General features: G+C 36.2%; 1 protein-coding gene across 11 annotated transcripts in view; it reads left to right on the forward strand.

Moving 5' to 3' along the window:
- SOX6 (SRY-box transcription factor 6) overlaps nt 1–15,981 on the forward strand; it is a 469,113-nt gene that overhangs the window by 193,238 nt on the left and 259,894 nt on the right. For all 11 annotated transcript variants that reach the window (XM_032222712.1, XM_032222721.1, XM_032222668.1 and 8 more), the window contains one exon: nt 1,114–1,351. In XM_032222712.1, the coding sequence (XP_032078603.1) occupies nt 1,118–1,351 (234 nt within the window). In that variant the 5' untranslated portion in view covers nt 1,114–1,117. The remainder of the gene's footprint in view (nt 1–1,113; nt 1,352–15,981) is intronic.

Consider the following 15,981-nt stretch of genomic DNA (forward strand, 5'->3'; position numbering starts at 1 on the left):
TCTGATGATGACTGTCTATGGAAATTCTCAGTCATCCAGCTCATGGTTGTCCCAAAGGTCCTTTGTCAAGAGACAACTGGACTTTTTTTCCCCTTCAAAGACATTTTACTTCTCATCCAAGAAGCTTCTTCAGTCCTGACTGGATGGTGAAAAATGGAAGGATATATATTCCTTGCAACAGCTGGTCATTTGCATTCTTTTAGAGTGTTGTTGAAGCCACTTGGAGATTTATCTGTATCTGTCACTTGAGTAGTGCAAAAGGATTTGGACCCACCTTGGAATTGCTGAAAGGACTGTGTTGTAAACTGGAGAGAGATGATGTGGTATCCCTCTCCCTCTGTTGAGAGAGGGCTGTTCAGTTTTGACATAGATGGCCTCTTTGACCCCTCTTTCAAACCAGTGGTCTTCTCTGTCCAAAATGTGGACTTTGCTGTCTTCAAAAAAATGGCCTTTGTCTTTTAAATGAAGATGGAATGCTGAATCTTGTCATGATGGATTTGTTTTCCTATATTTGTTCTAACAAACCCATCAGGACAAGATAAATCCTTCCATTTCCCCATCATCCAGTCAGAGCTGAAGAAGATTCTTCATCTTCAAAGAAAAACCAGAAAGTCCAGTTGCCTCTTGAAAAAGCACCTTTGGGTCATTACGAAGATTTATATAAGGTCGGCATTCTCATTTCTGAATTCCAAGTTTTCTGTTTCCCTTACCTGCAAAAGGAAATGGCCATGCGTGTGGTGTCAGCACAAATGGCCATGGAGGTCCAGGGACCTGAAGTGGCCAGTTGGAACCCCAAAGGTTGCTAACTTTAAAGGCTTCTCCATGAATTGTTAATTTGTTCCAGATGGGAAGTCTGGTGCTACATAGGATAGAAAGAAGCTATTTCTATGCCTTAACCTGACTTCAACCTCTCTCAACAACAAATTTGCCGTAAAACATATGTTTTATTGTGATAACATTGCCTCAACAAGCTCTTAGTCGGTCACTTTTCACCATGATAAGCAGGTTACAATTTGCATATTTTTCAGCCTCAGAATGCATTTTGTTAAGTTTACAATCTTATCTTTCTATTTAATAAAAAGCGTCTGTGTATTTCCTTTGCTTATTTTGTAGAAGAATGTCTTCCAAGCAGGCCACCTCTCCATTTGCATCTGATGGAGAGGGAACAACAATCCAGGACTTAGCATCACAGGAGCAGGAAGACGACAACAATGAAGAACTTGTCACTTCCCATCTGCCTCTGCACACCATATTGCACAACAAACCTCACTCTGAAGAGCTCCCAGCTCTAGTCACTACAATCCAACCAGACTCAGACTGGAACAGTGTTATCTCAACTCAGCATAGGATGGTATGTCCCGAAGGGGTGGTACATTTTGAGTCATCGTTTAGGGCAGCTTTCCTTATCTACAATCTTTTTGAGATTGTACTGTGGATTAGTTTGACTATTATACTAAATTATATTAGTGTCTATTTATAAATGATTCTCATCTCTGCCAGATTCACCTTATTTTTTTTTAATGGTTTGCGGTTAATCTTGGGTAAGATGAAAGAAAACAAGCCAGATTCATGAAGTGTTATTTTGAATTTGGAGAACACATCAATTTACAGCTTATCTAAAACGGTTCCTCCTTTCAGCAGAATTAGAGTGCAATAATTTTGTCTGTACTAAACCATGCCTAAGTTGAATGCTTGAATATAATGAACAAGAAAGCAGCAAGCTTAACAGTTCTTTTTCTTGGATAAAAATATATAAGTTTTTCCCAATAAGGCTATGATTAGATTGCCTTAAAAAATAAATATCTTTGTTAAGTATAGATATTGCTGTTTTCTGATTTAACTTTTAACATAATATCCTGTTTCCCTGAAAATAAGACCTCCCCGTATAGTAAGCCCAATCGGGCTTTTGAGCACATGTGCTGAAATAAGCCTTCTCCCCAAAATAAGTCCTCCCCGAAAATATTGCAACTCAGCAGCAGCCATGAGGTGACCACACTCGCTGCCTCCTGCACCTCAAAAATAATAAGACCTCCCTGAAAATAAGGCCAAGTGCTTATTTCGGGGGTCAAAAGAAAATAAGACTCTGTTTTATTTTCGAGGAAACACGGTAGCTGTTGGTTAATTGACACAGTTAGTTGATTTTTGTACAGCCAGATATTTTATTGTTTTAACAGTGGTATCTTTTCTTCATGTTAGCAGAAGCATGTTAGCATGCTCTCCAACTTTAGGAAAATGTTTGGCATGATCTTTAAAATCTAATTTCTGAAGCATTTTCAGCTGTGCTCATGTATCAGTATACAATATTAACATTGGAAAAATGCAGCATCTCTCTCTCTCTAAATTGCTACTGTTTGAGAATTTCTCATTCGAAGTTTAAACTGATTATGATTCCATTCCACAGCATGTAGATAACAATGATAAAAGTTCCTTGTTGTTGTATATGTTTGGGAAATGGAGAAGAAGCAGTAAGAAAAGCTTTGAAGTAGAAAAGCTTCCATAGAATCATAGGGTAGGAAAGAGTTGATTGCCATATTCTTTAAATCCTGACGTTATAGGACACCATCCCTCTCAGGACAGACTGTAGAACAGTTCATGCTAGCTGAAAATTCTTATTAGCAGTAGTCTAATTTTTTGTTATAAGCCCATTAATGTGATACAAAATGAGGAATATTTCAAAATGCACTCACAGCTATTTAGATTCTACAGTAAAGTATGTGTTTATGATGAAGAGGATTTTGACTTCTGAGGTAATTGTTATACTGTTTCATTACGTATATGGATAACATAATCAATTCTATAAGTATTCCTTTGACATATTATATATATCCACTATACACAGACATATTGTTCATTTTAAAGAAATGTTAACTTCAGTTTTTACTTTCCATATCCAAGCATTGATTTTATATATTGGTAATAGTAAATTGCAAGTGGAAAAACCGTCTTTTATCCTCTAAATATGTAAGGTTTCTATTTTATAAGTGTGTGGTCACAGCATTTCTATGGTATCAATAAAGACATAAAGTAACAGACATTATCTTAGTGGTATGGTGGGCAGACTGAAATTTTGCTGAAAAACTTGCCAAGAATTACAGTGTCAAATAATTTGATTTATTGTGCTTTTCCAGAGAAAAATAATGATCTATATACTGTATTTTAAAAAAGCGTAGCCACAAGTGTATTGCTGACAGAGACCATATGCTGGATATACTTTCCCCCTTCTTCTCCTTCTTTAAAATGTAGGCTTTACTCTTCCCTCTCTGTTCTCTCTTTTACCTATTTCTTTTTAGAGGAATTGACTTCATTACAGGGCTGCTTACTTCAAAGGCTCCCAAATTTATGAAATTGAGTGCAATCATATGCCCATTTATTGGAAGTCTAGTTGAATTTAATAGGACTTAATTCTTATTAGAGATTTAAAGGTTTTTTTTTTTTTACAATGAATCTCATTTCTTACTTCTTGCTTATTTTTTCTTGCTTTTCTTGAGGATACAATAATGATGGGGTCGGTTTTGTTGGTTTAGATAGTAACTACTATCTTGCAAGCACAGGTTTACATGTTAGGTGAGCATCTTCAGGTAATTACCTCCAATTGCCTAGCCACCTGCCAAGCATTGTATTTAAGGATGCCTCTCCTTGCTACAAGTTTGCCTGTCGCCTACCTGTATGCTTTTATTGTGCAATATCTGAACACCAAAGTTGGAACCAACATTCTGTTCTGGCTCAGGGCCTCTGAATTGATTTAGTATATAACCTGAGGCAGCTAAATATCTTGGTCCTTACATCATCCCTCAATGTAATCTCTCATCTATCTCTCTGATCAGGTGACATCAAGTGGTGTCAGCTAGGCAGCAGTTACTTTCTGATGGATTGCCATTTTCTGCCTGGCCTCATACTATACTACGTTTGGGATGGTGTAGGAGCAAAATTTGGTGCTGTCTTGGATAGTGAGGGAATCTTTTGCAAGGATGACACATCATCTTTTTAATAAAGATTTCTGGCCTTTTGCTACTGTGCAGACTTTCCAAGAAGATGCAGACATAATGGTATTTCAGTAAAATGTATCCTTCTCCATAGTTGTGGAGTAATTCCAAAAAGGATTACCAATTCTGCTGTGCTTCCCTAAGGCATAAACTAACTTCCAAAGTTGCTCATACTATGTAATGAGAGAAAAAAAGGTGCCTCTGAATCCAGGTGCCTTATACAGTTAAGGAGATCAATCACTTATAAAGTAACTGCAAGCAAATGCAAAAGGAGACAAGGCCTGTGGCTGCTTGATTCTTCCTTCAAGATTTTCTGTTTCTATGGAAAAATTAAGCTTCACATCAACGCTAGCATTTTCAAGAAGCTGAAAGAGATACAAGTTACACCATTATCAGATTTTTTGAATCACCTTTGAGAGACTTAGCTGAAAATAATTACTGAGTTTATGGCCTCCAGTAGGCTAAGTAATTTCATATAAGCAAGGGCTAACTATTTAGTGCAAATCTGATCTTTAAAAGAAAATGATCTCAATAAGTATTGTATACAGCATGGAAAAGCATTATAGCTTATAATATAGTTAGATATTAAATGTGTTCTATCATGGTGCATCTAGATCTTGGTTCAATGGCAGGCTGTGCATGGTATTCATTTGATCAAACCCTTTTGAGCATTCTTAATATTTTTTTTAGCTTGTATGCCTTAACTAGGTCAAGAAGCTTTGTGTCCACAGTTCAATATTGTGTTCAATGTTCTCACTTTTCCTACCAGTTCATATTTGATGGGCAGTTATTTTTTTTAAGAAAAATTATGCTTCCAGGAATTAACACTTTGATATTGTGTGTAAAATTTTCACAGTGGTCAGAAAAAAGACATGTATATTTTGGTCACTACTGCTGTGGGATCAGTGTAAGGTGTGAAGTCCATACAATTGTGTTCTTTGGATATGAATGTGTCTATGGAAGAAAAGATTCCCAAACATCTCTTGAGAATGAAGTACTAATTCTTAAATTATAGACAGTGAAAACATTATAGAATTCCATCTGTGGCTTTTTGATGAGTGGTTAACTTAAATAATAAGCTTTTTCCTTACGTATTTAATAATTTCTTCCACATTTTATATTAAGAAATAAAAGTATGGTGGCAATAGAAACATGGTGGAAAGCATACCAAAAGCTTGTAGGGAGATAATGATGGAAAGGCATAGAGGAGGTATACTTCAGGAGTAATTGTTCCTATGGATCAATAAATATGCCCATTTATAGCTACACCATGGGGTGATTTTGTTCAGTATACCTATCCTTTATATCAGGGATAGGCAACCTTTTTATACCTACCGCCCACTTTTGTATCACTGTTAGTAGTAAAATTTTCTAACCGCCCACCGGTTCCACAGTAATGGTGATTTATAAAGTAGGGAAGTAACTTTACTTTATAAAATTTATAAAGCAGAGTTACAGCAAACCCCTACCGCCCACCATGAAAGCTGGAACACCCACTAGTAGAGACCAGGTTGACTACCACTGCTTTATATTATCTTGATAAAGATTTGCTTTTATGTGAAATGATATGCAGGGAAGATTGAAAGTGAGAAATAGTGCTGCTAGAGATGTAAAAAACATGTCACTTTCATCATTTCTTCCATACATTTTACATCATTTTTAGAAGTACAACACATTTAAAATTTGTACATATTTCATATTCATTTTGTTTTATATACATTTTGTATCTGTGTAGATCTTTCAATACATCGTTTATTTTGTTGTATAGTACTTTTTTTTGGTATTTTTAACCGTAATGTTATAGATGTATTCTTGTAAATATCATTCCTGGTATTTGGATTTTGGTATATAGTTTTAGAAAACTGCAAAATTCATGTACTGATTTGTAAAGTGAAAATATGGTGGATTTACTGTATATCAAAGAGTAAAGTTTATTTTTCTTTCTAATCCCTAATTCTTAAATGAGAACTGTGCTACTGAGTAGTATTATAGAGCATAGAATGTATTATATTTATTAATTATATTTATTTAGCCATTCAAATCTATGATGGATCCCCCCAAAGCTACTTATGACCTGGTTTTAAAGTTTTGACTTGTCCCTCACACAATCATGTTTAAAGTGCCCTGTGATCATATGTCAGTGATTTAAAACTTTTGTTTGCCAGAAATTGGTGTTTATTTCCAGTTTTTAGCAGAAACAGTCTCATAGCAAACACTGGGTTTGCTTAATGATTGTGGTGTTTTCGTAACAATTGCCACTATAATAGTCTTAAAATAGGTCTGGTCATGTGATGGCCTACTTCATCACAACCTACAACTACCTCTACTTGTAAATCATCAGTTTTATTTGAATTAAATCAAACATAATGCCAGGGTTTCAAATAACAGACCCAATGCAATCAAAATGCTGAGGGCAAGGCTCTCCTCAAAGTCCAAAATTTATTAGGCATATCATATTGACACATCTGGTGAAAACCCGATTCTGAAGTCCTGAAGTTTTCCCCACCCAAATTAGAAATCAAAATTCTGCCCCCCCTGGTCAACATGTCATCACATGGCCCAACTAGGTCACAGTCCCAATTTCAGCTGGTTTTAGTCAGCACCTGATGGGAACATCCTTTGTTCCCAGGAGAAAGAATTTTATTTTGGCTACAAGTCCCCAGCTATCTCTATTCCCCACTCCCATTCCCACAGCTCTATCCAGCCTCGCTGTGGCAGCCCTGAAGATGTTCCAAAATGGCTTTAGGGTTAACACATATCTTAAAAAAAAGCAGAAGGAATAGTCTTCTATGAATTAGTAGAAATCACTGCTAGTTTGTAAAAATTATGACTTACGTGAATAATCTTTTCATACCAATTATAATAATTGAGATATTTCAATTAATTAATTAAATATTTTATCTTCTTCTGTCATGAAATTAACAGCTCATGTAATATCTAAATCACTCTACATCCATTTTAATTTTTAATGTTTAAATCATATATAGCATCATTTACAGGTAAGAAATAATTATCAAGTTCCAGTTTCTAAACAGATGAGGTTATTAATATTAAGAACAACATGACTTCTGGTCATAGCAAGGACAAGTCACAAACTGTCTCCAACATCTGCATTCCCAGAAAATCTTGCAGAAGTTCCATAGCTTCCAGGAATGGAGCTGTTGGACAGTTTATGGTTTGGCTTGTCCTTGCTGAAATTGTTGCTGAGATTCTACACTGCTAACATGAGTAAATCATTCATGTGAATAGTTACATTTGGGACTGATTTATTAGTTGATGCCACCTAATGCAGTGATGCAAGATTTAATAACAATAAGGAATATGAAAAAAAATGCCTTAATTTCCAGTATTCTCAATAGGAGCACTTATCTGGCTTACAATATAAGATCACCGTAACATAATATATCAAATACCCTGTATGTTTAACTTACATGTATCATTAAATCAATTGTATAAATGAAAATTGTTTTTAAACTTTTAGGAAATGTTTTTTTTTACTGAATACTTTGTGCGTTTTGAATATCTGGAAGCCAAAATATTTCCCCTTTAGTATCCCCAACTGTTCCTTCTATGATGAATTTAACAAATGGGAGGTGAATTTAGAAATTATTTTTGCTCTCACTCTTCATTTAAGAAATGCCTACGGAGATTGTTCATTTGATAGATTCAGCAACAGGCAACAATTTCTATATTAGGCCTGGAGTAGCTTCAGCTTGAATAATCACAATTCTTGTAGATTTACAATGGGAAGAATCTTAACAATTGGAGAAGGCAAAATCTTCAGAAGTCATAAGTTTTGATGCTCCTGTTCCTGAAAAAAATTGGAGCAAAAATATTTTTAAAGGTACATTTTAAGATAGATTTACAAATTATATCCTTTGTAGTAGATTTACAAATTATATCCTTTGTTTTCGTTTACTTGAGAACAATGTAAATAATTAAATAACCATGATGGCTCAGTGGATATAATGCAGTATTGTAGGCTGACTCTGCCCAGTTCGATTCTCAAGGTTGACTCAGTCTTCCATCCTTCTGAGATCAGTAAAATGAGGACCCAGATTATTGAGGGCAATGTACTAACTCTGTAAACTGCTTAGAGACGGTTGTAAAGCACTAAGTACTATTGCTATTGCTAAGACAGGGAAATAAGTAACCTGGAATTAATTGGAATTAAAGAGTTTGGAGCATTTATTGCAGAAAGGTTAGTTTGCCAAGCAAGAACAATAATAGAGTATAATAATAGCATATGCACATGATTCTGTTTGGATCTAAACTTGGTGATCTGGAAAGGAGTGTTTTTTATCTCAGATTCAGAGTCTACCTTTTCAGTTCAGAGCCTGAATTCAAATCTGCCTTCCTTCCTTCCTTCCTTCCTTCCTTCCTTCCTTCCTTCCTTCCCTCCCTCCCCCCCTCCCTCCCTCCCTCTCTTCCCTGTCTTCCAGTGAAAATCAACAAATGGCTGGTTTTTGTAAGTATACAAATAGATGAAGAATAATTATACACTATGACATAATAATTTCTCTGTAGAGAAATAAAGTAAAGTAAAGTAAAGATAAATAACTAAAAGCTTTTTGTTTGTGTGAAGTTTTTAATTATATTCAGAACCCATTGTTCCCTTGTTTCTCATTCCACAATTTCACAAACAGATTGGTGGTAGACCATGCTGATTGCTACTGGCCAATCAACTTGGATAAAAACTGGCTAAAGGTTTATTTTTTAAAATATTTATGAATGCACTAAAATATAAATTTTCATAGAAAACAATGAGAAAATAAGCTTGGCCTCATCCTCTGAATAATAAGTTTGTTTAAATAAGAATCTGGTCTCAGAACCACTTTTTCTTAGTTACATAAGATAGATTAGTTAGCTTTTAAAATACATTCTGAGGAATTGACCCAGCAAATGGACAAGGCAAAAATCAACCACCATTCCTTTGAAGTAGCATCTAAGTCAGAAAATAAATATGCCAGGAAGGCAAATACATTTTTCTCCTATGATTTTATTCTTATCATTTTTTTCCTTAAAGTTCATGATTTTTAAACATACAATTACACATTTTTGTTGCTGTTGGCAAAAATAAATCATATTCCCTTTGCTTAATTTTTTTTCTTATACGTGGAGTAGCTGCTGATTTCTTTTAACTGCAGGAATAAAATTATTATATGGCAGTAAATACAAGGGGATTCATAGAATGCATACCTGCTAAATCTCCAAAAAAGACTACTTCTGCTTAGCTTCAGCAGAGTAATATGCAGAAGAGTAATATGCACACTCATATCCAAGCTCAGCAAATTAACTAAACCAACATTGTACTGGTGATCTTTGCATTTGCATCAATTGCATGCTAATCACAATATGCCCTCCCTATACACATTTGCTTTATTTGCCGACAAAATAAGCACAAATCCATTGCACATTGTCTACCCTCTTGAAGTCTATTTTCTTCATAGCAAAGAAATAAAACAAAGCTAAACAAAAGAGTGATTACTCACGAACAGGCTAGAAAGCTTCCATGGGTAAATAGCTGTCTTCTTCTACGGCTTCGTGCTTAAGTGCTGCTTTCCTCCAAGTTCTCTACACGTTCTCACCACCACCCCTCCCACCCTGTGAACAATACTGAGGTCTGGACTGTTCCTGCTGTCAGAAAAAAAGTTTGAAAAAAGGCCAACCAATTACATACCAACAAACAACAGTACAAAAAATTCTTGGAACATTCGGAGTTCTGCTGCTTTGTTCTAAGTGCTTATAGCTTGGAACCTTTGAAACATTATTTCAGCTCAGAATATTTTCGGACTTTGCACATCTTTATTTTTAAATTCTGGTTTGGAAAAAAGGAAATATTCCAGTTGGATCAGAGTGCTAATGCTTTATAGGAATTATTGTAGCTGCCTCAGCAAAAACGGTAGAATTTTATGAAGATAGTCTTAAAAAAACCCAGGGAGTAACAATAAAAAAGGAAGTGGTTATAAAGGTCCTTATTTATTACTCAGGTGGCACTAAAAATAGACATTGGATGAAAACAAGTAGTGGCAGAAGAAATACAGGTACTCCTCAAGTTACAACCACAGCTCAGCCCAAAATTTCTGTTAACTGAATCAATGCATTGGGTAAGCTAGTAACCCAGATGTTAAGTGAATCTGGCTTCTCCATCACCTTTGCGTGTCAGAAGATCATAAAAGGGGACCACGTAACCTTGGGACATAGCAATGGCCATAAATATGAATCAGTTGCCAAGCTTCTAAATTTTGATCACAAGATCATGGGGATGGTGCAATAATCATAACTGTGAAAATGGGTTTTCTTTTTCAGTGCCATTGTAGCTTTGAATGGTCGCTAAATGAACTGTTGTAATTCAAGGACTACTTGTAATGCTTGATTGTCCAACTTTTCCTATCATGCCTCCATATTCTTCCTATATCCTTTAAAATATTTCTTGCATTGAGTATTGCAAGACATGCTTTGACGTAATCCTATAAAATATTACTTCAGTATCACCTTCTTAAAACAAAGTGACCTAGCAATCTGATGAAATCATCAGAGGTGGTATTCAGCATGTTCTGACCAGTTCTGGAGAACTGGTAGCAGAAATTTTGAGTAGTTCAGTGAACCAGTAAATACCACCTCTGACTGGCCCCATCCTATCTATTCTCTGTCTCCCGAGTCCCAGCTGATTGGGAGGAAATGGGGATTTTGCAGTAACCTTCCCCTAGAGTGGGTGGTGGTGGTGGTGGGAAATGGAGATTTTTCAGTATCCTTCCCCTGCCACACCCACAGAGCCACACCCACCAATCCATGCCACGCCCCACCAAGCCATGCCCACAGAAACAGTAGTACAAACTTTGGAATCCCACCACTGGAAATCATGAATCTGTTTAGAACTTGCCATTCGCAGTAGGATAATTGCTCCTTTCTTCCTGTTTCTTCTATCCCTGACACTTTACTTATATGCAACCCTATGAGAAATGTATCCTTTTAGACAACATATTGATTAGGTGTTTGGGTCTGTATGGGTCTAAATAACAAGCTGGGGAAGCTTGAAGGGCACGTTTAGACCATATAAGTAGAGTCAAACTTCATTTAATAAATTTCCTTTCAGTAATCTGTTAAACTCGACGGTATAGAATTTGATCAATCTACTCCCTAGTTCCTGTTCTTGCTGGATTATTCATCAGCTTTGATGAGACGCCTCCTGTTTGTCTAATAAATTATTGAGGTATTGACTGATTGATTTAAAAAACTTTAATGTAGAAATATTGTTAAGATTGACTTGTACAATTTGTGTACCATGGAGCAAAATTAATTTACCGGGGGGTGAAACAGAACACAGTCCTCCTATTTTGTGTTTTCTGACAGCCACACAAACAAGGAAATTGATAAGTATTTGAGAACATTAGATTTGGTTGATTTAAAAGTGACTGTCATAATTATTCTCATAAATTCTTTGTATGGCAGATCATCTTCCACCTGTAGTCATTACTGTGCTCACATTTAGTAAATCTGTCTGGATCGTCTTCTCCTAGATTGTGATTGTGCCCACACATTGTACCAAGCCATATTTGGTTTCAACATGATGTATCTTGTAATCATAGCCATTGTGATATATGAACTATGTTTGATATCTTACCTTATCTGAATCTTATGAATCCAATGAATGATGCTTGAGAATAATAACCATGGCTTCGTGGAATGTGTGAAGCAGATCAATGTTTGCTTTTTTCAAAAGAGGTTATGACATTTAAAATTAGCAACACAAATATAAATTTGATTAACTCGTGTGTACATAAGTTGGCTCAGAAATTAAAAGTGTACTTCTAAATTTGTGCTTAAAATATATGTCTGTTGTTAATAACTGCTAAATATATTGCCTTTTGGTGATGCATGTTAACCAACATATAAAAACTTGAAGTATAATTCAGTGAGAGAATTAATAACTGTTATTCTATGTATGTATGTATGTATGTATGTATGTATGTATGTATTTGTATACAGTTGGGCATTATATGGTTTGGGTTTAAAATTTCTAATTTGTTCTTTTCTATAAAAATAAAATATATATCCTCCCTCTCCAAGTTATATTGATTAAGTAATAATTTAATAATGGTTGTGGCCAGGAGGGCCTTTGCACAGCTGTCTGTTGTGCACCAATTATGCCCTTTCCTGGACCAACAGTCCCTACTCACAGTCACTCATGCCCTAGTTACTTCCCGTCTTGACTATTACAACATGCTGTTCATGGGGCTGCCCTTGAAGACCATCTGGAGGCTCCAGTTGGTGCAAAAAGCAGTGGCCCATATGGTTTTGTGCAGACCCCGGTGTGCACATGTATCACCTCTTCTGGGGGAGCTGCATTGGTTGCTGATTTGCTTCTGGGTGCAATTCAAGGTGCTGGATGCCATCTTTAAAGCCCTTCATGGCTTGGGACCAGGTTATCTGAGGAACTGTCTCTTGTTGGTCACATCTACCCAATTCATCAGAGGGGGAGGCAGGGAATGTTGCAGGTCCCATCCCCGAGGGAGATATACCTGGTGGGACCCAGAAGATGGGCCTCCTCCATGGTGGCTCCTCTCTCTGGAGCATCAGTCCCCCAGAGATTAGAATAACCGTCACTCTAATATTCTTCCAGAAGACACTGAAGACCTGGTTCTGCCAGCGGGCGTGGGGAACCCAGAGCAGGATGGAACCCATTAAATGACTTGTGTTATCTGCTGTTGCCGGGGCGGGGGTGGGAGGTGATTTTATTATATTGTACTATATTAATTTATTTGACTCTTTTTGTTAGTTTTTATTGTTTTAAATATGGTTTTATATTCTGTAAGCTGCCGTGGGCAAATAGGCGACAATATAAATTCAATAAATAAATAAACAAACAAATAAATTTTTAATAGACTAGAATAAAATAGAGTATGAAACTATTGTATATTGATAAGATATAAGAAATACTTAAGAGGAGTGCATAATAGAGACTTTTTCTATTCTTCTTTAACAGATAAGGAGCTACATATTCTCAGTATAATAAACAACATTTCCAAATAAATTCATGTCTCAATAAACTACTGTTCTCGATAGAAGGGTAACAGTGGACTACTTGATGAATGTAACAGTAACATTAATATATAGAAGCCATATACCTGTTTTATTTTATTTATTAGAGTCATATTATTCCTTTGTACAGGAGATGAAGGTAGTATATATACTGCTCCTTCTTCTTGTTTATCTTAACCAAAGCAACACTATGAGGCAAATTTCATTGAAAGAAAGCAATTGGCTTTCCTGAATCATCCATTAAACTTCTATAGTTGAAGGTGAACTCGAAGCAGGATCTGTCCATTTTCCATACCAAGTCCAAACATTGTCCCATTATATCACTTCATTGGCTTTCCTTCTAAAAATATGTGGACACTTCATGTCATGTTCGAGCTTCCTTCAAGCTAAGAATGAAATCTATATTTGTAGAATGATATATGACCATGTGCTTTCATCTGAGAAAAAATCCACGATGTAATGCTCGCACGCAATAGCTATAGAAAATAGTATGCCTGTCTTATTTGTAAGTGAATGCATGAACTGAAGCCAACTGTGTTTGCTTCAGAGTTTACATGGATAGATGTCTTCAGCAAGAGTGCAGTTCTGCCCCATCTCTCTGGAATTGTTCCTCGTAGGATCAAGCGCAGCAATATGTTCTGTAGTACAATATTGAGCTCTGTCCTATTACAGAAGCACATCCATAGCAATGTATGGATTTAAGAAGCACATCCATAGCAATGTATGGATTGCAATGTAAAACCAATATACTTTTATTCCAGGTTATGCTGACACCTACAGCCTTCCAAATGTTGCTTTAATTAAAGTTATATGATGCCAACTCCTACTTTAATATGCTAACTTGGCACTGGTATCCCTCTTTGAATCAGAATGCTAAGAAAAAGATGGCATATGGGGAAGGGAAAAGAGGATCTAGGACTAGCCAATATAGCATGGGGAAATGGGAAAAAGATGGTACTCAAAGGTGCTGAAAAAGCAAAGTCTTTTGAAATTGAAATATACTAGTAGTGTTGTCTTGTCAGGTGAATACAAGGGCATGTCCAGGCATGGATGTGAAGTATAATTGTAATGTGGTAAGATTAATAATAGGTAATGGGCTTTGTATCTCCTTTCCAAATAAATGATTTGACAACTATATAATGTACTAGCTGGATACTTGTGCTCCGCTATGAAACTATGTGATTGGGCTTGATAAATCGACACTTACAGTTTGAAAATTAATGAGTAGTTATGATTGGCCTCTCTTCTCCCGTTCTATCCCACAGGCTTGCCCCACAGAAGCCACTCCTCTCCTACCCCCTTCTCTCCCTCAGGCTGGCCCCATTGATCCTCTCCTATCTCCTTCTCTCCCTCAGGCTTGCCCCACAGAGACCTCTCCTGTCTTATCCCCTTCTGTCCTTCAGTCTAACTCCTTAGCGTCAGAGCATGTTAATAATAATATAGGAAATACTAATGATCTGATGGTCATTTTGAAAAATCTTTTCTTAGTGAGCACCTAGAAGCCAAGATGAACATACATGCCAAATTTCAAGTTTGTAGGCTTTATGGTTCTGGAGATTTCATGATGATGCATGAGTGATATTTCACTTTTATATATATAGATTATCATATGTTATGTGCCTATGACATACAAAGTGGGACTGTCTAGAACAGATTCAGAATGTGTTCCCCAAAATTTTCATTTGAAATCAGTCTTGGAGAAAGAAATGAGGATGTAGCTTTGAGGAAGGCTGGAACATTGGGATTTGTTTCTTTTTAAAACTTAATCATTGATTATGGGCCTTCAGCTTTATCTAGGTTACAACAGCATGCTTTTTTGGAGCTTCTGTGGATATCAGGCTTTGAAAACAGTCTTTCATTCAATTGCAGTATTTTTTTCCCCAGCGTGTTTTGAAAGTAGCAGCATTTATATGCTGTAAATTGTTTGGTTTCTTTCCTACTTTGGTTGAGAAGGAATCAGGTATGCATGCTGATTAACACACTCCAGTCATTAACATATGATTATGTGGGCTGCATATTGAGCACCTGCCAAAGGATGTAATCCAGTACTTTGCTACATCTGTGCAAGACTTTATACATTTTCTTTTGTACTTTGACAGCTTAGAGAGGGAAAAAATGGGCTTTGTGTCTGTTTCAAAGAATAAAGCTGTGTATGTAGAGTGCTTTTGTTGAGTTAGGAAAATAAGCCATGGACATCAGTTAGTAGGGTTTATTAAGAAGAAAAAAATGTTTCATAGCCTTGAAACATGACTCTTTCAGCAATTTGTATCAGTAACATAAACACACGGGTTACAACATTTCTCCTTGCTTACAAGGATTATCTTTTCTCGGATTTGGCAAAGGGATTCCTATTTGTAACATTTCTATGAGATTCCCTTACATCCATAACTTCTTTTTATGTGTTATACTTACAAATGGTTGAGTACCGTCCGCACACAAGAACATAAGCATTCTATTGCTCTGCCCTGATTTCCATTTCAGGCACTGCAACATAGATGCAGAAGCTATGTAAATATAAGATCTATATAGAATTTCTAATATGGGGTGATAGTATCAACTTTTTGCTATTTGCAACTTCCCTTCTAGTAGCATTGTAGTTGCTCTTGTTATACATTTCTAATGGCTTATTAGTCTGCCTGCCTGCCTGCCTGCCTGCCTGCCTGCCTGCCTGCCTACCTACCTACCTACCTACCTACCAACCAACCATCATCTGATTTCCTTTCCTTTCCTTTGGAATGTTAAGTTCCTATTTGAAGGAGAACTGTAGAAGCTTACAGCCATGTATAACATTTGAATTTATTTTCCACTACATGAGTTAAATATGTAGAAACACAGATTGAGCATTCCAAACAAACATAAAAATCCATTACCTCTCATCAGAACTTCAAAGAGAGAACCTTTTCTCCAGTCATTAACAACTTTTGAGAGAATCCAAAGTTTAGTTGTTTGGTTTTCC

The sequence above is a fragment of the Thamnophis elegans genome, chromosome 1 (assembly GCF_009769535.1).
Source record: "Thamnophis elegans isolate rThaEle1 chromosome 1, rThaEle1.pri, whole genome shotgun sequence".
Taxonomy (NCBI): Eukaryota; Metazoa; Chordata; class Lepidosauria; order Squamata; family Colubridae; genus Thamnophis; species Thamnophis elegans.